Here is a 27,031-nt window from a genome sequence, read left to right on the forward strand (position 1 = left end):
TTTGTGCCATGGCAGCAGCTCCCACTCGGCGTGCACCGCCCCACGGGGGAAAGGCCCCCTTTGGGGGAATCAGCCCCAAATGGGGAGGGGGAAAAGGGGCAGCTTTGAAAAGCACTTTTTACATCTTCAAGGGGCTAAGAGGGGAGGGAGAGTTTCTAAATCCTGTGTAGAAATAGGCTTTCTTTGCATTTTAAAAACCTTAGAGAGCATAGACATGTACATTAATGTATCTATTCACACATACGCACATCAATTTAGGGAATATACATTATCTATTTAGACTCAGATGCATTTAGACTTCTATGTTAGCGCTTATTCTATAGAACAGGGATTTAGACATAGCACACTTTAATATCTTCTTACATATGAATCTTTTCTTCTATCTTTTTATATTCTAAAACCCTTTCTATAACATAGAACCACAGAATGCTTAGAGATACGGGGTTTTATTTTTAACTCCTATATACATAAATTATTTATCAATACAAAGATGACACACTTTACTCTATTTCAATGTCTCACACCCACATTCAGAGGTTTTAACATTTTTTTAATCCACCCCCAACAATTTTCACACATTTTGGGGTCATGACCCGCCTCTTTTGGGGCAGGGGGGGAACCCTGGCGACCCACAACCCCCTGCTCACCTGCTCCTCTGCCACATCATCGCCCCCTCGGTGAGGCCGCGGCACCCCAAATGATGTCGTCACCCCCACAGACACACACATCCCTTTTTATTCACACACACACACCTGTTTCTCTGGTGTTGGGAAACGCCCGGCCCCTTCCTCCCAGGGCTGCCGCAGGGAGATCCGCCACCCTGCGCTCAGGGCAGCAGGACCAGGCTGGGCTGTAACCAGAATCGACGCCGACGGACCCACCGCCGCAGCTACAGCCCTCGCGCTGCTGCTGCCGTCGCCGCTGCCGCTCACTTTGCTCACTGGGTCGATACAGCTGAGAGGGATGGGTCAAACCCTGAAGAGCACGAGGAACAATAAAGAACAAAGCTCGGTCATTCAATTCGTGCTGAAAAGATGACACTATGTTTATATACATCCAGTAAAAATACTCATACTCTACAAGTATTTGACTCTCCTTTGGCACTAATTTACCTCACACAGCTGTGAACTGATACTCTCTGAAACTACCCCTCTCCAAAACACACAGCAATACTTTGACTGCAGGGTTTTTTTGGGTGTTACACAAGGAGGAGGGGCATCTGGCCAGCAGCACTGCCCGAGAGAGATGCTACTGGGCTGCCGGAGAAACGCGCCACTGAAAGCCAGACAGAAATAAAGTACCTCAGAGCGCTCAGTCTTAATACCAGGAAAAACCCGGTAACATCCAGTTGCCTCTCTTTTTAAACCTTTAGAACAAACACCTAACTGCTTAAATACGCCTCATACATTGTATGCTACAGCTATTTGGCAGTGGCAGTTTAAACAACGCAAGTCAGTTTGTAAATCATACAATTTTAGCTTTTTTTTTTTTTTTAATAGAAAAGCCAATGAGATAAGAGATCCCCCCCAAAATGCTTTTCCTTTTGAGGCTCCTGGGGGGGAGTGGAGGAAATGAAATCCCCAGGGCTGCAATCCATCAGGCTTCCGAAAAGCACCAGCAGACTGGAGAATGCTTTTGGCTGTGTAACACGCTCCAGAACAGACCTTACACTATTTTCACCGTTTTTTTTTTAAAACTATTTCATACAAAAAACCGTAGGAGGAGAGCTGACAAAGCTTTCATGTTAACTTCCAAGTCCACACTGCAAGGACCTTAGGAAAAAAGCAGACGCCCATCGCAGACGTACCTCGTACTCGCTGAGCACTCCGGATCCTTTCCACCTGTCCTGCACTCTCACCGCACAACAAAAGGGCGACCACGGAGAAACGCTGCCAGTTGACATTCTGCCGAGAGAGGGGAAAAAAACCTTTAGCACGAAGCTGGGGAGGAATCTAAGGCTTCCTTCTTTCGCGGAGGTTTGCGAAGACTACAGCCGAAGGGAAGACAAAGCATCTGGCACCATCTCTGCACAGTTGTTGGTACGGGCCTTTTGACTGCCCTTGGCTTTACCAGGCACGCGCTCTATTCCCTCTCCCGACAGCAAAAGCACGGCACGCTCTCTGAACAGAGCGCAACCCTGTGGGTGCCCGCGCATACCCGGCTGGTTTCATGAGGAGCCCCCGAGCATCCCCGCCAGAGCAGGCTGCACGCCCAAGCTCAGCCTCACCCGCACCCATCTCAGGGGACGCAGTCTCTGAAGCTTTAAACTGAAAGCCTCAATGATAACTCCGCAAAAACACAGTAGCACAAGTGGCAACCCCACAGCAGCAGCAGCTTCAGAGATAGTTAGACTATGGACCGTGGAGAACAATAAAGCAGCTTTATCTCACACGCAGGAAAGCGGCGGACGGAGAAAAGGGCAAGCGTTCACAGCCCTTACAGGAAATAGGTGTTCGCTTTCCATTCCTAAACCCATCTCTCAGGTCAAAATATTGCAGCACTAAGGAGGCCACACTGAGAGCAGGGAACGACTGCCCTACCGCCAGACATGTGGAGCAGGACACAGACAGACAGACAACTTTTGCTACACACAAGCCTGGATTTCCCAAAAACTTATCCTAACCAAAAATAGCCACTCTGAACACATTGCCGAACAGCATTTGGCAATTAAACTTTGATATGTTTGACAGACACAATTTCTTGTGAACTTGCCATTTTCTTCCTCCTGTTGTTCTTCCCTCAGAAATTCTGTCTGTAGCTGATTTATGCACTACAGGTTCAAGCATTCACCTTCCTGGTAATGGTTACCACAGCGTCACTACAAGGAAAAGGTATAAAATGCCAAGGCCGCAGAAGCCCTGTCTCCACCCGGGTAGAGACTCCCCAGCACAGGCGCAGCAGAGGAGCAGCCTCAGCATCTCCAAGAGATGGAGAAAGGAGAGGCACGTGGCCAGAGCGTAACCTCATACAGACTTCAGACTAACGCTGTCACACCTTCTCCAACAGGCCCTTGGCTTCATCCCAACTCAGCATGACTCCAGCACAGCTCCCAGGCTCCGGTCTCCCCTGTATCCAGCTCAGTCCACCAGCACCACCAGTTCACACCCCTGCACCACCGCTGTGCTGGCACAGACCCAGCAACAGGTAGCCCCTGCCTGGAGAAGCACACTACAGCTGTCAACAGGCAGAGAGGATATTCTTCACTTTGCTACAACAAGAAAGTAACGTGAAATACTTGCCCAAGTGAGTATGTTTTTTCTTAGAAACTATCCATCTTACCACTGACTGCATATTTTTAATTCACATATACTAAAGAAATTATGCAATACACAAGATAATTTCAGTTAAGTTATAATTTAAGCACATACCTCCTAAGCATCAACCTAGTGCTCCTACATCAGGAACATACATGATCTCAGACAAGACAAGTCTAGCTCATCACAGCAACAACACGGTTCTCAAATATAATCAAATCCCAACCTCCATCGGGCCACCAACCCATCACTCTGCTTGTCCGAGCTGGCATTAGCCTGCTCGCACAAGCGCTCCAAGGGCAAGTCGACACCCCACCAGTGCAAGGAGATGCCTGCCAGGCACCCTATTTTTAAGAGGCCAGCTGTCTCCCATCAAGAAAATAATTTCTGAAGCAAACCCCAATGACAATCACTTGGATGATCCCATTAAATCATCAGCTCAGTGAGCCTCCCGATTGCTATTTTTATTTGATAAACAGACTTTTATCCTGAGGTCTAACACCTTGATAAACGACGAGCAGGGATCCATAGTTTCAAGGCAAGAGGCCCTGGCAGACAGGCTGGCTCTTGCTAGCATTTCTTTGGCAGTAGGACTGTAGAAGCTTTCCATTAGGTTTAAAAACAGAACCCCTAGAGAGCAAAGCTTTAACCCAAATAGAAGTACTCCCCCCACCCCCTATCAGGAAGGTAGGTGAGACAGCTGCCACCCACAGGTGGTGGCCCATGCAGCCAATTACACTGCTTATGGGTGGCTTGAGACAGAAGGACTCTCAACAACTGTATTTGTCCCTGCAGCTTTGACCCATCAGCGCTTTTTGTCACTCCAACAACTCCTCACCAAGTCCTCCTGTGCAGGTACGACAGAAACACCTTGGGGACAACACAGGGCCTGGAGCAGGTACAGTTAGGAACAAACTACAGAAGCAACAGGGCAATAGGAAGAGAGACAGCAGACAAGGCAAAACTAATCCCAGATCAAGAAAAACAATAGAATATCCTCTGCTCGCTCCCCCCTGCATTCAAAAACTCTCAGCCCCCTCTCATCAGTGGAGTCCTTGCCCTCACACAAAGAACGTCTCAACCAAAGTCCTTTTTTACTGGTAACCAAAGAATACCACCACTTGATACGCAAGCTGTTAGGCACCAGCTCAGGAGCAGCTGTGTTCAGCTCACCAGTGAGCCCTCCAGAGAGGGAGTGCTACAGCCAGCCCCCTCTTCCCCACCCCATCACTGCCAGCCCCCCCTAAACCACTAACTGTAGAGCCACAGCTGGGCCCTGAGCTGCAGAAAGGCTGGGGAAGGGCCCTTCCTCCATCTCCAGACTTGACCGCAGGACAGTCCCCTGTGCAGTCAGCTCTGTGCTCAACCCAGGAGCTGGCAGAATCCAACCGGAGGGAGAGCAGGGGCAAGTGGGTAGGATTTAACCAGAAGCTTGCAAGAAACCTTTGCTGCCAGTGGTTCTAACTCTCGCATACCAAACAGGGGTGAGGAATACTGAAAATCAGTGTCCTGCACAAAAAAAAAAAAAGGCAGCCTAGTAAGGTTTTGTTTGGTTTTTTTCGGTTCTCATTTTTGGGGGTAGGAATGAAGTTGCCCACGACTTACACTGTGCTGATGTGTGCGTTGGCTACAGCCTCTCTGAGGGTGTAATCACAGAACCTCAGTCAGTATCACAATTCATTTGTCAAACTTGCCAGAGTGCATCCTTTTATATAGAAGAGTAAACAGGCCAATATTCTGCCAAGTTTTGCCCTTCACTTTCCCCCAGTGCTGACAACAACCACACACAGTACCAGGTAACACTCCAGAGGCGCACGTCCAAGCTGAAGTGATTTACCTCAAGTTAAGCGGAAAACCATCAAAAGCATCCGAGAGTGGGACATTTTCTTGCTTCCAAGACAAGGCAGATCATCCCTCTAGGAAAAGGAAAGAGGCAAGTGTTACTCAAGCAATTACCTAATTAGCAAGTTAGGCTAGCAAATACTATCATGCTTTGTGTGTGGAGGTCCGGGAGGGTGGAATATGCCTTTCAATAGTTAAAACAATGGAAGTTACTAGCTGGTTACTGCAGCAAGCTTCATACAGCTGCACGTACTTCAGGATTTATGAGAAGAAGCAGTTTCTAGGTTCTTTCATCTCCACCACCACCACTGGGGAAAGCCATTTTTCACTGAAATCCTTGGCAATTTTCTTGTAAGAATAAAAGCAACCACCAACAAGCAACCAAAAATTTGAGCAAGATTAAACCAGCCATTTTTTGGGTACATAGAGCAAATACTAGAGCTGGGCAGCACTCAGGTCTTTCTCTCCGCAAGCAATATTGCGCACTTTTGCTAACATATACTTGGCATAAATAAAGCCGTCTCCTGACCAAAGGCCCTAAGTGCTCCCATGCCTACAATGCTACAAAAACTGGTCTGAGACCCCAGACTGACAGATTTAGGTTCCCACTTCACCAATGGCAGGAAGAGGAATGAACCACCCCCTCCTCTCCGTGTCATCATCACACCGATACAGCAGGAGGGGGGGGGACAACCACACCCCCCCATACCCACAACAAATCAAATCAAGAAGCACTCCTGCTTTTAGACTCCCTAGCACAGCCATGTAAGAAAGGCAGGTATTGCTTCTGCAGAGGAGAAAAGCCGTTCCCATCAGAGGTGACACGATAAGGGAATGACTGAGACAAAGGGGCTCCAGCAAAGGCTTGTAGAACATCTCTTATCACACAGACAAAAGGACAAACTGATTCCTACTGCATTAGTGTCTAGAAGGGTAGTCAAACATTTAACCAGGGCTAATGACATTGAGCAATTTTTTTACCACCAAGGAAAGAAATAAACTAGTCGGATAATTCCTTTAGGTGTAGCATAAAGAGAAATAAACACAGGCAAGATATCTAGGAAGAATTTGGGCGCCTCGGACAGATTGTGAACCCTGCAGTACCTAACCAATGGGAAACAGGGGAGGGAAAAAATTGGCTGGGATTAAGAAATAAAAAGGTGTGTTTCAAGAACTGAAAGTGTGCCTACTTGCTAGGTCACCCGCTCTTGCAAGAACGTGAATAAAAATGTACTTCACAGAGGATTCTGCCTGAGCCTATGTCATTCGGACCAGAACTTATTTCTTACAGCCGTAAGCAATACCAGGCAAAAAGCAGGCTCCTGACTTGCGAATTTCAAAGGTCCAGGGACTCGAAGTTTGATCTAAAGCCTAAAGACTTGGGTCTGCAAGGTTGGATTAGGATACCCGTGAAAAATACTTGAACTGCTTTCAAGGGCCTGATATTCCTCAACACATCAAGAATATCACAAACTAACTTCTCCTTGTAGCTTTTTGCTTCTTACCTCCTCCTCCCTCCCCAATTCATTAAGTAAAAGGAAAAAATTCTTTACTTCCCCTGTAGTAGTACTAGTAGCGTGCAATAGCAGGTTCTTATTTTGTCTCAGAAAAGGTTCTGAAAAGAACACTTACATCTAGATTCAAATCCAGACCACTGGAAAAGCTTTTCACAATTCTATCAACACCTCCTCTATCCCCCCTTCCGTCAGTGGAGGCAGCGAAATATTAGGCCAACAGCAAGAGAGAGGGGGAAGACAAGGAGAGCCTTTTCAAGAATAGGCAGGACAAAAGGGCACAAGGGCCACCTCACATTACCAAGGCTTGGCAAAGCCATTTCCATTTAAAAATGTGTATTTTCATTACGCATACCTGCTAGGTACATTTTCTGCCATCCTGCCCTTGTTCCTGCAAGGCCACTCCTCTCTCCTGCCTCCCTGACTGCTGACTGCCTGTGCAAGTGTTCAACCCAAGGGGCGTGCAGGTCCTGCCTCGCCAACAGCCAGTGCAGATGCCACCAGCTCAGCACCTGCCTTCCCTTCTTACTCCTCACTGGCTCTCAGCGGGTGCGCACAGCAGAGCTGTGCTGATCCTGGCAGTTACAGTGCCCTGATACATTTACAGCTCCCAGAGCCTGTAATACCTCCTATGCCTGGTAACAGACAGAGCTGTGAACAGCCAACAAACATCTCATGTTGGCCAGTTTCCCTGCAGCTGGCTTGGCAATTCACACGCTGCAAACCAGGCGGTGGAGCCAGGCAGGTCCTTCAGCCTGCTCTGCGGGCACTGCCGCCTTCATTCACCCCCAGCAGTCTTCTGGTATTCCTTCCTTGCACAGGAGCTCCCTTTTGAGTCTTCCTTGTTTATTATCCCTCCCATCTCTAGCCAGGTGCCTGTCCAATGAGCCAACTCACTCACCTCAGTCACCATCTCAAAACATTCTTCGACTCCTTTCCACAGCCCTTTGCATGGTGGTTGGCTGCGTATGCTATTTCCAGTTCCCCTTCTTTGGCAGCAGCTGCTTAAATGAAGGCATTTAGCTCCTGGAATGGAATTACCTGGATCAGAGACATCCGAGCTAGCAATGCCTTCAGCACTTCCAAATGCTCACATGAAAAACTGCTCCAGGAATCCAAGTTATTAGCACTATTGTCGTCACGTAGTTACTATCTGAGACACAGACATGGCATACATGGGTGCCATGACTGCTCGAAAAAACAGGCTTCTCTGGGGTTACGCTGGCTGTCAGGTTGCTTATTCCAGTCCGAGCTCTGCAGGGAAGTCCGTCACATCCACACTGCCTTCAACAAGGTGCACAGGCCAGTGCAACGCTTCAGTTCTCCTTTTGGCCATAAGCCTCTCTTCAGAGACGTTCACTCAAGAGTAAATTACAAGCAGCTAGCAAGTACTGGGGCAGTTAACAACTCTCTGCCAAGGAAAAACAGTCCTTTATCAACAAAGTCACAGCAGCTTTTACACCAACCAGGCACAATTCTGCACGGCCCAGCCAAGCAGTTCAGGAAACGAATGGCTTTGTCGTTCATCAGATCAGCTAACCACAAGGCCTTCATGTGGGACAGGATCTGTAAAAAAAAAAAAAACCACGAAGGGTTGTGTCACTTAGATGGCTACTGGCACAAGCACTTATTGCAGCCATCCCTCTTTGAGCCTGTGTGCTTTCAGTGCCAGCCAGGCATTCAGTTCATGCTAGGCTACGCCTGGATGCTTCCTGCCCTGCCTGCTCCCAGAGCAGAGTCCATCTGGGACCTGGCAGGCTAGTCCTCACAGGCACAAAGGCCCCACCAACTTGTCACCGAGACATAGGCCTGGGGAGACACACTCTGCTCTGCCCCTGTCCCGCCAGCGGAGGAACTTTGGCAGCTCCTGGGCCTCCATTCTGCAACCCTGGAGCCAAAAGACCACCCAGAACCCCGTGGGATAGGCCACCTCAACTTCTTGGTTGAAAAGATGGGCTTCCTCCCGTGCCACAGAGCACGCAGTCCTCCTTCCCCGTCCCGGTAACTCCCACGAGCAAAGCAGCCCCTTCTGGGCTCCCTGCTTCAGCCCTGGTGCTGTTGTAGCAGACCCCTCCTCTGCCTCCCCTCCCGGCAGCCTTGCTGACAACACCCTGGTCCCAGTCCCCTCTGAAACACGACACATGGTGCTTGAGGAACGACAGCTCTTCCTGAGGGAAATCCCTAGCAGCTTTTTAGTAGGAAAGGAGAGGACGACACCATGTAAGACACCGTGATCAAGAGAAACCGAGCTAAACGGCTTCTGAGGACAGGATTACATCACAGCATTGACCCCAACCACACACTCTGGAACTATGAAAACAAAACCATCTGTTTCCAAGGAGCAGCAGCAGATGGATCACCTCTTCCTTCATCAGTCACGAGACACACCACATGATAACACTGTGTAACATAACGGGCTGACAGTTTTAAGGCAAAACATACCTTCTCTCACACTAAGATGTTTCAGATGACAGATCCGCCCTCTCTCTACAAGAAGCGTATCTGGCGAAAAACTTTTCAAGGGGCCTGAAGCACCGCGCATTGGAAGGGACTGGGGAGGTTTGCCAGCCGCCTAGGCAAGTGATCGGCTCCTGACCGGAGCTTCCCTGACGGGCCCACAGACCACCGGCAGCCGCCCCGGGGGTACCCGCATTACTGTGTGCGTCACACGGCTCCGCCAGGGAACTGCCCACGACAAACGGATGGCTAAAAAAACAGGTCTTCAGCGAATCCCGAAGAAGCGGCTCCCGCTGTCAGCTCCGGCTCCCCCCGCCCGAAGCCCACCGGCTCTCCGACCCCCGCCCGGCAACAAAGCGACACCCGCCCGCCCGTCCGCTCGCTGCTGCTCCCTGAGCGGCCGAAGGGACAATGCCACGCGGCGGCTGCCGCCCGTCACCCCCGGCTCACCTGCAGACAGCCTCCGGCCGCAGCCACGCTGATTTCCCAGGCGGCTGCCACAGGCGAGGCTCGGGCACCGCGAGGCCCGACGGCGGGCTTGGGGCCGGCGGCTGCCGCCATCGCTGCTGAAAGGACGGCGGCCCCCGCGGGCAGCCTCCCGCCGCCGCCGCCGCCGCCTCCGCGCTCCCAGCCCGGCCCCGAGCAGGCTCCGCCAGCCGCAGGGCCCGCCGAGAGCCGCCGGCCCGCCCGGCCTCCTCAAGACCCGCCGCCATGCCCGCCCCGCCGGAAGCTACCCGCGCGCGGGGCGGCCATTAAGCGGCAGGCGGAAGTCCCGCCTCCCCCCCGCCGCGCGGGCCCGCCGCCGCCGCCCAACCGTGGAGCGCCAGCGCCCCCTGCTGGCCGGGACCTCGCCTTTTAATACAGGCCCCTCCAACCAGGCCCGTACCTTTAAAAAAAAAAAAAAAGCCACCAAAAAAATCTACCACATACGCCTCCGTTTAATTAGTGTGTTGGTTTGTTTTTTTTTTTTTTTTTATATAGACTGCAATATGGCAGAGTCTCGCCATGTCTCCGTGACGCCGGCAGGCCTGAGACCGCTGAGGCCCCCCCCAGGGACACAGCCGCGGGCCTGCGGTCAGCCGCCTGCCTGGGCACCCCCCCGCAAACGATGGTTTACCTGCCCCCCCCCCCCGTCCCCGAACCTTTTTTCGAACATTTTCCTGTTTCCTCCAGCCCCGGGTAGTTTGGTTCATTTTATTTCCAGGCTGAATGCAGAGGACTGATGCTTTCCAGAAAGAGAAGCGGATCCAGCCCAGCCTAAACACTTTAAACGGTGCTGCCTGTAACACGTGTCTGTACATCAGGCGCCGCCTCAGAACCAGAGACGTTGCACTGCCATTAAAAAACAAAAAAAAAAAAAACAAACAAAAAAAAACCCCCACAAAAACCTCCTGAGGGAGGGCGAACAGTGCTCTGCAGGTGATGAATGGTTAGAAAGAAACCAGTTGAGAGGATGAAACCGGGCTTAGTGCTGCAAATTGTGCTGCTGTTTCTGATCTTGTGACATTTATTTCTGACTTGCCACATGAGGTCTCTTCCCATCTCTCCCCTGCACCATCTCGACCTTGTGTTCTGTTGGCTTTGCTTTTGTTTTGTAGCGCTCTGGGAAATCCAGCTCTAAATGCACACACACCCCCGCCTCATCGCTCATTAACAAACCCAGGTCTAACTGTGCTCTCTTTTTTTTTTTTTTTTTTTTTTTTTGACCCTTTTAATTTGTTTTCTTCTTCTTCTGTTGTGTCCGTGTGAGCCACTGGAGACCATTCCTCGGCCAGGGAAGACGCCAGTGGCTCCCAGCAAAGAGCCCAGGATTTTGGCCGTCTCTCCCTGCCTGCTGGACCCCAGCTGCCTCCCCGGTGCAGGCACCGAACCCTGCCCCTGCCAAATGCTGACCCTTTTTCAGCCCCTGCCACCGCCACTCCCCTCGTTGGCCATTCAGTCATGGGTGCCAGCACTGATCCCGACTCTAGCTCACCCTGTTCCCCCTGTGAGCACAAGCAAGAGCTAAAAGTCTCCTAAGTATACACGGAGCCCGGCACCAGCCCTCTGGAAGCACCTAAGTTCAATTATTATGTTTTTTTGCCTCTCCTAACATTCACGTTACAGCGTAGGATAAAGCTTCTCTTCCTAGGACCTCATTGCATTTTGTCCAGTCTTGCTTAGAACTCAGTAATTCTTTTGGTAAAAGAAGATGGAACAGTATTTGATATGAAGCTCCTTGTTCTTTATCAATTGCTGACTGTGGAAACACCGGGCATGTCGTTCTGTGCCAGGTGACAGAGATAAAGGTACCTTTGCACAGTGAATTTCTCTTCTATGGGGCTCACTGAGGACTGAGTAATTGGAAAGAAAGCAGCTGAATTGTTGAGGCTAATATTTACTTTCAAAATCAGATGCTAACTAGTGACAATCGGCGTGGTGTGAAGTTGTCTGAATGACCCGTTAGTTGGAGTCACCTGCCAATAAAAAGGGGACAAAGTAGCCTCAGTACCCCAAAGGTCTGAATTCCTCCATAAAGGGGTGCGGATGTTATAGTGTGTACTCTTGTGAAGTTTTTGTATTGACTGAGAGGAAACAGCTGTCCCGGCACAGGGATCCTCCAGTTCTGGGCTCTCAGGTTCAAGAGGGACAGGGAACTGCTGGAGAGGGTGCAGCAAAGGGCTACCAAGATGCTGAGGGGACTGGAACACCTCTCTTATGAAGAATGGCTGAGGGATTTGGGTCTTTTCAGTCTGGAAGACCTTATCAATGCTTATAAATACTGAAAGGGTGAGTGTCAGGAGGATGGGGCCAGGCTCTTTTCAGTGGTGCCCAGGGACAGGACAAGAGGTAACAGGCACAAACTTGAGCATGGGAAGTTCCACCTAAACATGAGGAGGAACTTCTTTACTTTGAGGGTGGCAGAGCCCTGGCACAGGCTGCCCAGAGAGGTGGGGGAGTCTCCGTCTCTGGAGACATTCCAAACCCGCCTGGACGCGTTCCTGTGCCACCTGCTCCGGGTGACCCTGCTCTGGCAGGGGGTTGGACTGGGTGATCTCCAGAGGTCCTTTCCAGCCCTGGCCATTCTGTGATTCTGTAAGCACCTCCGTGATTGCCGGCAGGTTGGGTGCAGATGGGGAGTTTCTCTCAATCAGGGGCTGTGTCTCTCCCCAGGCTCATTCATAGCTGCTCTCCTGACAGAGAGGCCATCGCAGTCCTGGAAATGTCCTCATGCCTGGGGGAAGCAGCACCAAGCCCATGGTGGCTGTGCCGGCAGTGGGTAAAGTGGCACTGTGTTTCAGGTACCCCTCCCCTCCATGATTTTTGCCCCAACGTTGGCGCAGTGTGAGGAAGCATCGCCTCCCTTCCTCCCAGGTTAGTCCCCTTTCAAGACTAAGGTCAGGTCTTCGTCCTGGGTAGGAAATGGATGGGCATCTCTGTCCCTGAACTGCTAACAACACCCAGAGGTACTCAGGATCTGACAGGTCTCACCGGCAGCTGAAAAGCAGCCAAGATCTATTTCTCCTCCCATGACACAACAAGCTGTCGCTGAACAGACAGCACTTTGCCCTGCTGTGGTCCCCAGGGACCTTGTGGTGGAGCAGGGAGAAGAATTTTTATTGTTATGTGACAAAAAGGAGATGAAGCCACAAGAGATTTAAGACTCTCAGTGATTTTTGAAGGCCCTCTGGAGACCTGCGTGTAGCTCTGGCTTCAGACACCTCTGACAGTTCGACAGTTTGATTTCCTCGAAATTCTGCAGAAAGCGAGGGAGAGAAGAGACAATTCAAGGCAGCCTTCTCAGCTGTAGCCAAGCGCGCCGGCCTAAATTCACCCTCCCATCCCGTTTTTTGCAAGGCAGCACCAGGCTGTCCCCGTGCTTGATGGCTGTAGCACAGTTATTTTGCTTCCTGGCACAGGTTTGGGCATTTTGAGTAAATCAAGAGATGACAGGCCGACATAGTTTCCCCGTTTTGTGTCTCACCACTGAAGCGGCCGCGTGTCCGTGCTCAGGTATAGGGTTCCTATGGATGTGGTGATCTTTAAGTGTGTAAGATCTGTTGGGGTGAAAGACTAAGCAAAATGGATTTGCACCACATCACGGTTAACGCATTTTGCCCGTGATCCATTTCTAGGGAGAGGGAGGCAGCAGTGCTAAAGAGGCAGAATGCAGCATGAAGGAAATGAGAAAATTCCTCCCAAAGGTGGAAAGCAAGGACAATGCTGTGCAGAGAGCAGACGCGTAGGTGTGAAATTAACGATAGAAATTCAACATTGTGAAAAGCTTTTTTTTAAAAAAAAAAAAATCTTCTAAATTAGATCATGCTCTCTGCTCGCGATGATGTTGCAAAATCCCTCGGCTAGCAGGATAACCAGGGGCTCGCTAAAGAGGCTCATTGATGAGAACGGGATTCTCTGGTCTGTGTCGTAGGAAGGGAATCTCAAAGTGAAACAGGAAACTGAAAAGAGGGAAGCAGCTTTTCATAAAGACCTCAGGAAAATTCCACGTGGCAAGAAACGTGTTTCGTTTTTGTGTGTGCGCGCGCGCAAGCTTCACACGTCAAAGTCCTGTCTCTCCGCATCCTTTGAAATACAGGCGTGACCTCCCCCCAATGAGGTAAGATCTGAATTTAAACTTTCTGCGAAAAGATTGTGCCTCTTGAAAACAAGCCCGTGAAGTCCTGAGCTTTGCTCAAAAGGAGGGAGTTGGTGGTTTTGTATAGCACGTTTGGTGTGTGAAGGATTAGCAGTAAGCAGCCCCTGCTTGGGTGCTCTCACATGTGACCGTGCGTTCTTGTTCTGTGTAGTGGTGGACCATCATGTTTACTGGGAACCGTAAGCCTCTCTTTGTTAATAATGAATGTTTTAACTTTAATAATCCCTCTACGAGGCAGTGACCAAACACAGGGTAAGCCCAGAGCAGCTCCCCAAGCTGACGAAGAGGAAACGGCCCCTGCGAAGCTCCGACACAAGCACTGGTCCTCATGGCCCTCAGCACCTCTTTAGGGGCAGCTCAGGAGGGGCGAGAAAGCGGGGAAGGGCGTGCAGGATCTCCATGACAGACAGGCCGTCCTTCGGGACCACGTCATGAGCCTGCACATCCATAACTCTGCGCAGCCACGACCCGCTGTCCTTGGACCGTCGTGTCCCCGTGGCTTGGGAGCTTGGGGCAGGGTGAGACCCAGCGCCGGGACAGCCGAGCAGTCGAAGGCATCCAGAAACCCCTCAGAGTGTCCCCCCCCCCCTCTCATCGCCCTCTTGTAATCAAGAGGCGAAAGATGATTTCAAGGAGGAGGGCTCTTGCTGTGGCAAGTAACGCCATACCCAGAGGTCTGGTACTTGCCCACTGAGACCTTTGGCCTTGGACGAGGTGCCGTAACCTCGGCAGCTTCTCACTGTTGTACCCATTGGCTTTTGACCGCATCCGAAGTGCCCACGGCCCAGCTGCTCTGTACTTTCCTCTAAAAAACAATCTCTGTTTGAATGGCCTTTGCTCAGGAGCACCCGAGATGGTGACATTTCCCAGGTGCTGAACATGGAAAGCGGGGAAAACTTTATTCTTATTGGAAAGACCCGAACACCACACAGGAAAAATGGACTCTTGTGTAAAAAGTGGTTTTATTTTATACCTTCTCCAGAGTTTCTAGCGAAACTTTCCCATTATTTAAGGGAAAAACAAAGTACAAATCAGGCAAGCTTATACATCAGTAGTGAAACGTGCCCTTCACAGTGTGGCTGCGACCTGTCCTCGCCAACCTGGCTACAGCCCTCGCGTTTCATCTTCGCAACGACAGAGACAATTGTAGTGTTGAAAGAGCGCTGCCATAAAGAGGAACACATCAAAAGGACAAGATGGCCACAGATATAAAATAAATTAAAAGCATCTGTAAAAGTTTCTTTCCATATACAAAATAACTTCTATTTTCGGGGGGTAATTTTATTTTTTTTTTTGTTTTTAAATTGATGTTGTCTGTACAAAGATTAACCTTTCAATGGTTAATCTCCTCACTGCGGAGCCTGCCCCTGGAGATGAGGATGCAAAGCTTTTGGGCCAGCCCTGCGGCGGAGCACAGGGACGGGAAACCCCAGGGCTGGCCGGCGCCTCGCGAAAGCCGCTCTGCTGCCCACAGATTCCAGGAGAAAGGGAAAAACAGAGGCTGCCTGGTGGCCCTGCTCAGGGGAACAGCATCGGTGGTCCCAGAGGGCGATTCTGCGGGGTCAAGGTGCTGCACTGCAGGATAGGGATTTTATTTTGCACACTACTGTGAGATTGCCTCCGCAGTCTGCAAGAGTGGGATTTTCAGGAGCTTTGTGCAGCCGCCCCCTCACGGTCTGCCCCTCTCTGGGGACTTTACTCCCAGAGGAGCCTCTCTGAACAGAGAGCTTGTGTAGCTCGAGACATTCTCCTGCCCATCGTTTGAGCCAGCCATAAAAATAACGTGCGGGCATCAGATACTACGTAATTAGATGGGAAGCTGAGCCATTTATCGATTAATAGTATTTCCAAAAACAGAACAGGTGGGGAAAAGCCCCCTGTGCTGAACTGAGATTAAAATGGTGATTAATAACGTGAGTTGGAAGTAATGTTGAGGTCCCTACTAATACAAAGTTATATACAGAAAGCATTACCTGTGTGATTAATACATTACTGATGCTAGACATGGCTTTATGTCAAAAGCTTAATTTACAGATACAAATGCAAAACAAGTCACGGGCATAAATGTCCCACTTGTATGTGGTTAACTGAAGAGAACACTCTTTGCATAGAGCTGGAAGAGGCAGATCCCGTTTTGCTTGGAAGATTTTACCTATTCTACGCCGTATGGTTCATGATAAAGCCTGGCTAAATCCCAGTGAAAACCCAGCGGAACGTATTCACGCTCATTTTCGGGGGATGCTTTTAAGGTGACTCCCAGGCTGTCTCACCACCGTGCTGGGAAGCATCGCCTCTAGCCTTGGACCCGGCTTCAGTCCTAGACCACGACTCGGAGCACTGCTGCCCCAGGCTGCTGTGCTGGGAAACACGGATGTTTAATTAGCGCCTCTGCTCCGGAGTGCCAATTTGGGAAGGCTGGCTGCCAAACACCCTATCCTGATGTGGAGCCTCCGCTGCCATCCAAGGGGCGGCCCAGGGCGCAGCTCCCTCTGCACCTCCCTCCGAAGAGCCCCAACTCCTGGCACTGCTTGTGCCAGACACCGCTCGCTCCTGTGAGCGTTTACTTTTTGCAGCTGAGCCTGAGATTCCTTAGTTTTCTTTGCTCTTCGCTGTTTCTCAAATGAATTTTTGGTGGATAAAGTCAATCAAAGAGCGTTTTGTGTTTTTATTGTGCAAAACCTGCTATTAAGAAATCTTAAATTGACAGCACAACAAATTTAATTTTCAGAGTAGAAGCGAACTGAGATAAGAAGAAAAAACAATCTACTAGCTGATTAATGTAACAACCAAAACTCACCAACCAGAGGCAGTTTTGATCAAATAATCGTAATGAAGGCCTACAGGTAAGAATTACGCACCGAATAATTTCACGTCAAGAATCAACTACCATGACGTACTGTAGATATCTGAAACTACGTTCTGGAACGTGTGCTGTGAACGAATCACTCAGCCGCTTCAGTGTGATACTTTCACGCCCTTGGCCTGCTGACTGTCCGTAGCGGCATGAAAGAAAAGTCTTTGCTTCCGAGATACCACAATTACGCACGCAGCAGTACTGTGTCCTGTGTTCTTCTGATCGAGGGCACGGACATCTAAAAAGCTGAATTACAAAGAATATGTCAGTGAAAATGAATACATGCGTGCAGTCGGTGCCACGTCATGCCAAGGAGATACATGCCTAAGTTGGATTACCTAAGGCTCTTAGGATTTGTGTTTCCTCCTGGCTGCGCTATTCCACATAACCTATGGCAGAAAGCTTAGCTTTAAAATGAAGAATAGTATATTTCTTATCTCCCTCCCCATCAGTCACCATAAGAACGGAGACAAAAATTAACAGCTACTGCTGCTTCCAAAATCTTGTACGTCCTTCTGGCAGTCTCAAAAAACTTGACGAGTCTGCTGCAAACTCCCTCTTTCACCTCTTGATTTCAACAGAAACAGTCAGTCCCGGCTGCCAAGACTCACGTCTTGGTCAAATTCAGAGACGAATGACATTCACATTCTCTTTCCTTGGAACTGCTATTCGGAATCCATTGCATTTCCACCCTCTTTGTTTGGATTTGTTTACATTTTTTGCTTTTTTGTCCGAAGGAAATGTATTGGCAGTGCAAACGAAAAGTAGATACGATGAAACCCCCTCCCCGGCTCCCCCCAGATAGCAAGTGATCACGTCAGCATTTCAAAAGGGTCTCCTGAGACTGTTATCTGCACGCGCAGGATTCCACTGTCATGTTGGGGTACACCTTAAGAACCACGTTTTTATTTTCATCGAAGAATAAGATACTAAGAGAAGACATTTTGTCAGGAACGCAGCAGGGCTCGGGAATGCCCGGGACGACGCCGACGGCTCTCACGATGCTCTGGATGGTGGCGTGGTTGGATGGCTTCAAGGCCTGCAAGAGAAAGATACAGCGGGAGATGTAACTGCACCCGTGTTAGAGTGAACCCACGTTATCGAAAACGAGTCCTTTAAGAAGGGCCCTGTGAGACCCCACAGCTGACTATCTGTAAAATCTGCCTTCTACTCAACCATTTCCAGTTGTCATGCAGCTGACCTGAGTCACAAAAATGGATAAAACGTGTACGGAGGAGAGAACAGAAGTACTTTACGCCACAATGCCAATTGTTCTGGTTTGCTCTGGTGCGAGGTTAGGCTGCTTTGCTCCTTCTTCCATGCCAAATCACTTCTCATCTGCTGTACACGTCATCAGTGACATCGCTGAGCAACTGAGCCCCCAAATCCCACGTCAGTTGTACCTCACGGCAAGGTGACATTTTTTGCCGAAGGACAAAGTTTCCTGGTTTTATACTCAGGTAAACAGGAAGGCACTTTGGTTTGATGCGAACAAGAAGTGAATCTGACCAGTGAGTTGAACTGTATTTGTTCGCAAAACCAGAATACATTCATACACTCACAAAAATGAACGTATTCATAGCAATGAAAAAGCCTAAATTTTACCTCTGAACCCCCAAACCCTTCCAAATCCTGGTATCTGTACAGAGGCCAGGCAAGCACAAAGAATGCACAAGACGCAGTTTTAAGACATCACTCTCCATCTAGGTAGCTGATCTCAAGAAAGACTTTTCTGTTTGTTTTGAATTCAAGTGTACTTACGCTCCTCAGCAGTAGTTGACAGGGATTTAAGAAAGGTCTCAGATTAGTGTAGAATTTGGATTTTTGTAGTATTTCTGCCCGCAAACAGAAGTGAAAGCTCCGGTAGCATCCACGCTCGTTTCCTTACTCCGCTGCGGTGTGCAGCGTTCTTCACAAAAATAACTGGGAGCCCACCACATCTCCCGAGCCTGCTGATCAGATGTCCAAAGGCACAACATCTATTGAGACCCCGTTTCCCGTTGCCAGTAGAACCGAAATTAAGAACAGGTCTCCGAGTACGTCGTGTTAAGGTCTCATGGGAAACACTTCCCTTCAGATACGGTATCTGTACTACTACAACGCTAAATTGTACAGAACTGATTGCAAGTATTGCCTCGGCTATCAGTGGGAACGGCCCGGATATATTCCATCGTTGTGTGATAAAAGAACTATCTCTATTTGATACGGCTACTGTACCATCCTCTGCCTTGAATACACTGCCCCTGGCCCTTTCGTTGCGTTTTTGGGGATAACCAGCTCTGGACAACTCTGCTCCTGCCGGTGGGAATGTAACTGTACTGGAGTTAAACCCGACGGCGTGCTGTTCTTGGAGAACCCAGCAAGGGAATGCTGTATGCCCACAGGCACAGATTAGTTCGTTATTGCCTGACGGTCAGAGGATCCTTTTGCAAACACAGTCTTATTAGTAGCACCAGGTATTACACGTGGCTCTAGGAGACGCGCGCGTCACCTTTTTATATAATTTAGTCTTTCAGTCTCTTGAGAAAACAAGGTTAGTTTGTTTTCTGCAATCAAAAAAAGCACACCAAAGGAAGATTTTGAATTCCAACCTGCGCAAAAATCTACCAATTGCTTTCAGGGAACCAGACTCGTGATGGGTTTCAGTAACCTCCTCTCTTAACGAACCAGCTCTCTGTGCAGTACACGGCAGCAAATACTCAGCTTCACAGTGTCTAAGTAACCATCATGCTGTGCCGCTGTAATTCTCCACACAACCAAGCCCAGAGAGTTTCACAGAGAAAGGCCAGATCAGGTCTTTTAGTAGCAATTTGTAGAGGAAAGCTGGGTCCCGGTTTTGGCCTTGCGGGCCGGTGCTGCGGGCTCAGCTCATGGCAACCAGACCTTCCGCTTCGCATCAGCAGTCATTTAAACTCTGTGCTTTACTTGCCTACCCGGCCCTCTTGTTTCTTTCTCACCTTTTTTTCTACCATAAGCTTTTTCCAGGGCAGGGACTTCTGACAACATGTCGGTGCCCGTCCCAGGCAGAGCGGAGAGGCAAGGAGGAGGTAGGAGAACACTCCTCTGGGACTGCCACGATTAGCTACCATGATCATAACGGCCAACACTGCAAGGCTACTTATTTTAGTAGATGGAGCTACGCTACGACAACTCAGAGGCCGATGCTACCTTCTGCAGGAAAGCAGAACCTGAATTTGGCAGTAAAAAAAATAAAAATATTGTGTCTTTATGTTAGAAAACATTTCCTGTACGCATCATTTGCGCGTACCCCTCGTTTTAGGCCAGCCTCAAATACCACATCCTACTTTCAGGTTTCAGTAGACTCCAGGAGGGGGTCCGCTGGGCGTTTGGTTTTAAGGAGCTGAGTTCATCCGCCTAAGTCGCAGGGCTAGGAGCACATCACCTTTCTCGCTACTCACGTGCGACGATCTCATAAAAAACAGAGGATATTTCACAAGTCGGCTGGCCAGGATCCGCTGCCTTTGGATCCACTTGGTCCGTCAGGGAAGCGACTCGTTCGACTCTCCTGCTTACACTCGGAGCTCCACAGTCCCTCTGTCGTCGTGACAGCTGTGCCTCTTGAGGCACGCATTTTTCCTAGAGCGTGCCACGCTGGCTGACCCCGGCGGGGGCCTGGCAGCAGGGACTCCTTCGAGGCCTAACGACTACTGTCTAATAAGCCATTTTCGGGATCTGGCTCGTATTATGTTTATTAAACAGGTTAATAACAAGTTCACACATCATAAGCACTATTCAGGATACGTTTTATGGCAGTTTGGGTTCTGGAGAAAAAACTAATAGCATGCAGTATTTTTTTAATTACCTTTACAAGCCTGTCTTTTTACTAGCTGTTCTAACCACTGCTCATTGCAGCACGAGACAAAGGTATCGCTCATTTACTAGATCCGAGCGTGCGACAGGTGACCGGCTGCCTTTTAGTGACCCAGTAAAGAAAATGCACAGTTTAGGGTAACAGACAGTCAGACCGTACCTTTGGAATTGGGAACTGGCACTCCCCCGAGCAGTAATAGGCGTCGAAGGATTTAGGGGAAATAATCCACTCGCTCCAGCCAATGTCTGCAAAATCCACCTTGAGATAGCGCCGGGCGCAATACCTCGGCTCATTCCACTGCTTCCTCCTCGCCTTCTTCAGCGTCTGCTCGTCGAACTGGAGAGTCTGGCTCTTCTGGTGGTGATTCTTCCGCTGCTTTTTCTTACTCTTTGCCCTCTCTGCTAACCGTGGCTGGAAGGTTTTGTAGGGTTTTCTGTCTTCCCATCTCTCATCCTCATTGTACTGGTACTCGGCTCCTGGAAGCTCATTGTTCTGCAACGGCAACAGGACATTTGCGGAGCGTTTTCGCCGCCGCTTCCCAAGGCTGCTCCTGACGTGGTTTTCTGGCCTGGGAAATACCCTTGCCAGAGGATGACGGTGCCCTTGCAAACTAGAGACAACACTCTCCGGCTCCGAAATAGCAGAATCGTTGGCATAAATGAGAATGTAGGGTTCATAGCGAGAAGGTGCCCTCTTCCAAGGGTGATGGCTGGTCAGATCCATTTTGACACTGATCAGCAGTTCATTGTTTTGTTTTGCTTCATGCAGGAGCTGAGTGATATCCTTCCACTGCCAGGAAAGGACATCCTGGTAAGCAGAGGAGACATTTATTAGGAAATGTCCCAGGCTCCTGGTCTGGTTCCCAACAGAAGGAAAAGTCCAAACTGAAAGATGTATTTGAATTTCAGGTTTCCTGTGCCCGTGACGAGAACAGCCTCTGGACTGGGAACAGTTCCACTTAGCGTGCAGCAGATCACCAATATAATAATATACGGAAGCCGACAAGACGTTTTCAGACTCGGTGAGCGACGTCAAGTTAAAAACGTACATCTCCTGGCTTTCAGGGCTCCCTAGAAGAACAAATACTTAGATAAGAACATGGACGTTTCAAAGCGCTATAGAGAAAGGACGGAGCACGTTGCTTTCTAGGTTATGCATTAAGTTCATGGGAAATTTTCACGCAGTGCTGTGGGAACAGGCTTAGGCCACTATTCGGAAAAATAACCAAGCAGGTAAACTGGTGACTGTCAATCACACCCTTTCGATCTGGTTTCCTTGTAATACTTACCTCCATCCAGAAATATTCACACGTTTCCTACTGCTCCTCTGAATTTGGGAAACAAGCTAGGTCACAGGAACACAGGTCGATAACAGATGCACTAAGTAATTCACCATCCAGAAAGTTGAGCGACGCAATAGTAAGATTTTGCTCTTTTGTCTTCCTCTTTCTGTAACATTTCCAACCCCCTCCCGTCTCAAAATGCACTTGGGTGACTATGGCTGCCCTGTCCCGACTAAAGAATTGTCTTTCTTTGTCCAAGACAAATGGGACATCAATGGCACTGAACCGTGCCTTAGCCCAGACGTAGCTGAAGCTGGAGAATGGCTCCCACCGGCTTCAGCAGGCACTGGACCGTCTGTAAACCTCCATTATCCTGTTGAGCCACAGCCTCAGTTGGTAAGAAAATATTTGCTTCCCTACTAGTAGAGGCTCGAGGTGGCTGTGACGAAGAGGAAAAGCCTGGATTCAAATGGGGCGTGATTCCCAGCGTTGCCACAGGCTTTCAAGCGTACCGCCAGGTAAGTCGCTCCAGCTCCGAGAGCCAAGCTGCTCAATGGAAAAGAACCCTAGCCGGTTCCTTTAAACCTTGCACCCTGGTCTGCTGTGATCTGGGCCTCACCTACAAGACAGAGGGACATCGGGGCCTTGGTGGCATTTATTCTTAGCTTCCAAAGATGTCAAAGAGACTATTCGAGAGCAACCCAAAACCACATAACATTTGGTACAGCTACATGTGTGTATCAGGATGCTAAACAGGTAAGCAAACATAGAAAGTTCTGCTACACAGAAAGCTCTCCTCTAAAGACGTGGGAAGAAGAAACACCAGGACAGTGGAAACACCACTGTTTAATCATTTTTAAGGCTTGGATGTCAGCTCTGGAGAAAGAGACGATTCACCATTTATAACGAGCTAAAGACACACAAGCTGGTCCGACAGCTTTTTGGCTAAGTCAGACACTAATCACAACTGAAGTTTCCTTCTAGAATAATCAGGCCCGGGGCTGCTTCAATTACACTGGGTAAATTTAGTCGTTCCACCTAGGACATTTCAGCAGTTTTCCTGCCAGTCACGGTTAGAAAGTATTTGCTAGTATAGATGAAGGTAGGCGGACAGTACTAGAGAAATGCCAATAACCAAAAGAAAGCCAACCCAAAACGGCTTGGTTTTGGGGTGGTGGTGGCAGCAAAACGCACCCACTTGCCTCTGTGTGGAGGGCAGCAAGCCAAGGACGATCCTTCTTTACGGTCAGTATCTTACTATACCGATTAGGAGAGACACGGGGAAAAGTGGGTTTTCCACAGGTGTGAAATTAGAGAAGCCAACCTGACCACGGGCACCTTGCACAAGCCTGAAGACGCGCTCCTGACACCGGCTGGTCTGGGAAAACGGACGGCCGATGGCTTTAATCCCGTGTGGGGTGCAACAGAAAGGCCTGGGGGTAAGGTTTAGCTTCTGCTTTAAAATTTCCTGCTTGGACTGCAGTGACGTCTGTCCTTCAGAGTGAGAGAAATACAGATCCAAATGTTAAGGTGCTACTGAGAGCTATAAACCCAGGCTGTACGGAATAGTCAAATACAGTTAAGCAAAGGTATGGCCTGCAGCCCCCCAAAGGGCTGGAAACAACCCAACACATTAGGAAAACGAGGGAACATGGAGTTAAATGCTTCTTTGACATCACGGCATGACAAAACCCTCTCCAGACGCTGAAAAGAAGGTATCGTTTACAGAATTTTGTGACAGTTTTGCTCTCTAGTTTATTTGATTATCATTCCAAGCGTTGACAAGCATAGAGATGCCCACAGACTAGGGAAGAACAGCCTCCTCGCTTAGACCCTCAAAACATTGTACTAAGTCCCCTGCCCAAGCAAGCGAAAGCATCATTTCCAGTACTGACCTTTCAGATATTTTGACAGCTTTATGTTCTGGGTGACATTCTGTGCTTCCAGCCCGCGACATCCCCACTGCTAATGCCATCCAGACAAGCCCAGGAAAAGGCTGTATTCTCCCTCTGCCTCCCCATCCCCGCTCCAACAGTCTCAGTGGCTGCCTCTTCTGAACATCTTTTTCTCATCAATAACTCTAACATTAAAAAGGCAGGAATTGGCCTCCCTAGAAAGACAGAGCCATCCTCCCCAAGATATCACACGCATTGCTTCCTGAAATTAGGGAAAACAACAACATACACTTTTCGCAGTTAAACAGGGGAAAACCAGACCGCGTCATTTACGGAAGACACCCTTGTTCACAGACTCAGCCCAGCCTGACGGTGGATCCCATCGGTAAGTTCCCAATAGCTGAAAACTAACGTGCCAAACGCATCCAATTTCTAGCTGTTACTCATGCCCAGGGAACGAGATTTTCTTTGAATTCGATCCTGCTTTTAATTCCTCAAGCCAAACCCGGCCGTCTATTGCATTTGCACTGCGCAGACACGAGGACCTGACCTCTGCTTGGTTTGCAATCGCTAGTATCGCAAGGTTAACGTGTAATTTGGCAGCGCACTAAGTACATCAGTCTTAGCAACCAGAATTTATGATGTCTCATGAGTGCCTGGTAAAGAAGTTATTATTTGAATCACTGTTGTATGCTGAATGACAAGTTTTGATTTTAATTTTTAAGAAGAATTCCACTTAACAAATACTGCCTGTTCTAAATTGGCATATTGTGGTGGAACCCAAAACAAGCTGCTTTTGTTTATAAAGAAACCCTCGATGGCATGAAACAGACGCAGGAGGAATACATAGTTTTGATTAAAAGCAAAACTCAAGACGCTATTCTCAGTATTTAACTCTACGCCTAAGCCCAGGTCCTTGCAGCAGGTGGTGCTATTTTCTTATGGAATGACCAGGCTCAAACGGCTCTCAAGAGTTTTCCGATTGCTCAGTCTGCGAAACCATCCTGACACCGGTTACCAGTGGCCAGCACACACGTCTACGGATTTGCTGGCTTCTGGCTCAGAAAAAACCCAACTGTGCGACCCGGGTTTGTGCCGCAGCTTCCGAACGCCGTGTCAAATACAGCCCTTGCGGGACAGCGATACCCAACTCAGATGGGAGCGACGCACCAAAATACGCGTTCCCCCGTCCAGTTCCTGCCCTTAAAAATGACAGGCACAGGGTGGAAGATTCAGCTATAAAATACCTACCAACGCACCTTTTCCTCTGAAAAATTTCATTTCACTTCCACAAAACTTCGTCCTTAAACCCAGAGGACAGAAACTGCTGAAAATCTGTCCCCACAATAACGGAGTTTAAACTGTTACCCAAGGTCGGGAGCATAGCTTAAATTTTTCACCCGTGTCAGGAGGTATCGAGTAGCATCGAACCAAATTTTCCTGCGATGCGGGAAGCTTTCCATCAGCCTCACCCAGCTTGCTCTACTGACACCAGCCAGGTTTTACCGACTGATGTGAGCCGAGGCTTTAGTCTTTGCAATGACTTACACCGATAACTCCCCCCTATAAACAGCCTGATGGACTGATTTCCCCCCCTGCGAATCCCAAACAAAAGCCCAAGCGAAGTAAGGCTTTAATTCTAATGCCTACGATGATGACCAGTAAATGGTGTTTCCTAGGATGCTCCACGTTACACGGAGGGGAGAAGGGGGCCAAAGCGAAGGGTGAAGCGCACCAACAATTGCTCGGCAGCCAGTGGGAAGGGGCAGACCCAGCCCAGCTGAGGCCTCCGGCCAGTTTGCCCTCTATAACAAGACCTTTAAGATCTCAGGGGCAACAAGATCTCCTTGCAACCAAGCCCTCTATTGGTCTAGAAGGATAAAGTCAGCCTTGCAGGTGAAAAACACGGGCCCAGAAACCTCTACCCTAGAAGATCATGGCATCACAAGACCTTTTTTCTTACGTTTTCGATATCAAAAAAAAAAATATTCAGTGAGAACAGCAGCTTTGCAGCAGCTTTCTTGGTGCCAGCTGACACTTCCCAACTCTGCGAGCAGCAGATTCCTATCCAAGCGCCACTGCTTGAGATAAGCCTTTTTTCTTCCTTACTTAAAGCGAGTTCTGCGGACTCAGCTTTGCTCTTTTGCAGCACAAAAGAGGAAGCACAGAAGCCTTCTCAGCAACACAGCATGTCAAGGAGGAGAAGATTTCAGAGGAAACGAGCAAAGGAAAAACACGTACAACCAGGCTATATGCAAGGAATACACTGCTACCTTCCGGATACTGCGAGGCCAGATTTTAACTGCAATCTCTGCTCCCCTTCAGGGGATCACCGTATGTTGCCGCCAGCCTGACGAGGAATTTTCGAGACCAAGCTCTGCGCAACAGAGCTCTCTTGAATTGCCATAGGTAAGGCACAGCATCGCCGTTAGCGTTTCTCACTTCTACACGCAGAGCTTCGGAGCGGCAGCCACGAGCTGGGCAGAAAGGTACCAGACAAGGGGAACGCCTCACTGTTTGTACTGATGTAGAACACAATTTGGAAGGCACATGCAGTTAAACAGATACGCTACAGAGTTATTGGCCTTCTCAGCCCATATGCAAGTCATTATTCACCTGCACGCTCTCCCCTCGCTTGAATGAAAGCCAGACCCCAGCGGCTCCACGGCAAACCTTGTACGGGGCCAGCCCCTTCCCCACCTCCGGCACAGGCGATGGGAATCTCTGGGACCGGGGAGGGCAGGGACCCTCTCTCCGGGCCTAAAGCAGAACAGCCCTCCTCGATCACACCGGTGGCTGTCACCCAGAGGCCACATCGGGTGTGCCGTCACCCACCGTGCGGGCTGTCAGAGGTGCTCACAGCAGAAACCCGGCCCCTGGCGCTACAGCCGCAGCGCTTGGACCGCTCAGTCTTCAGAGGTACGGCTTCCTCACCTCCCTGCAACAACCCACGGCCGCAGGGACTGCCTGCTGCTGGCATGAAAAACATGTTTTAAGACATCCGTGGAGGCTGACATCACCGGCATGAACGTATTCATGTTACAAGGGGCATTTCCAGCCATCAATAAGCTGTAACGAGGCCGCGAACATGTGGCGTGTTTACCTTTATAGAGGATGCACTGACATTTTTATGGACTGCCAAATCTATCCCACGGGTGAAAAAGGATGCAATAACGAGGACTATTTAGTTATATAGTCATCATTAGCCATCATTTAAATGAGATATTAAAGGGGTGCCCCCGTGCCAGCGCACAGTTAAGAATGTATCAGTGTTTCCGTTGTAAAACTTTGTTTTCAAGGGTTCACAGCCCAGCTACAAAAGTTCACTGGAGCTGGAAGCTGGAACAAGTTCCAGAACAGGAACACAAATTTGGAAGCCAGATTCCTTCTTTTCTCCTACCTTTGCTCTTACTTGATCGCGGCTCCCCTCTTACCAATTTGAGTATTTTGCGAAAGGGAAACAGA

The 27,031-nt window shown here is 49.3% G+C and overlaps 1 protein-coding gene and 1 long non-coding RNA gene across 4 annotated transcripts in view; both read right to left on the reverse strand.

The window, feature by feature from the left end:
- Nucleotide 1: 1 nt before the first annotated feature.
- Nucleotides 2-9,800, reverse strand: LOC128910509 (uncharacterized). Its single transcript, XR_008466742.1, has 5 exons — nucleotides 9,518-9,800; nucleotides 7,512-8,176; nucleotides 5,092-5,170; nucleotides 1,808-1,904; nucleotides 2-975 (listed from the first exon to the last, which is right to left on the reverse strand). It is a non-coding gene; the product is annotated as an uncharacterized LOC128910509 (long non-coding RNA).
- Nucleotides 9,801-17,068: 7,268 nt separating this feature from the next.
- BMP3 (bone morphogenetic protein 3) overlaps nucleotides 17,069-27,031 on the reverse strand; it is a 28,455-nt gene continuing 18,492 nt past the window's right edge. For all 3 annotated transcript variants that reach the window (XM_054203955.1, XM_054203956.1, XM_054203954.1), the window contains 2 exons: nucleotides 20,549-21,459; nucleotides 17,069-17,596 (listed from right to left, as the gene is read on the reverse strand). In XM_054203955.1, coding sequence (XP_054059930.1) covers nucleotides 17,405-17,596; nucleotides 20,549-21,459 — 1,103 coding nt within the window. In that variant the 3' untranslated portion in view covers nucleotides 17,069-17,404. The remainder of the gene's footprint in view (nucleotides 17,597-20,548; nucleotides 21,460-27,031) is intronic.

This window comes from Rissa tridactyla, chromosome 5 (genome assembly GCF_028500815.1).
Source record: "Rissa tridactyla isolate bRisTri1 chromosome 5, bRisTri1.patW.cur.20221130, whole genome shotgun sequence".
Taxonomy (NCBI): domain Eukaryota; kingdom Metazoa; phylum Chordata; class Aves; order Charadriiformes; family Laridae; genus Rissa; species Rissa tridactyla.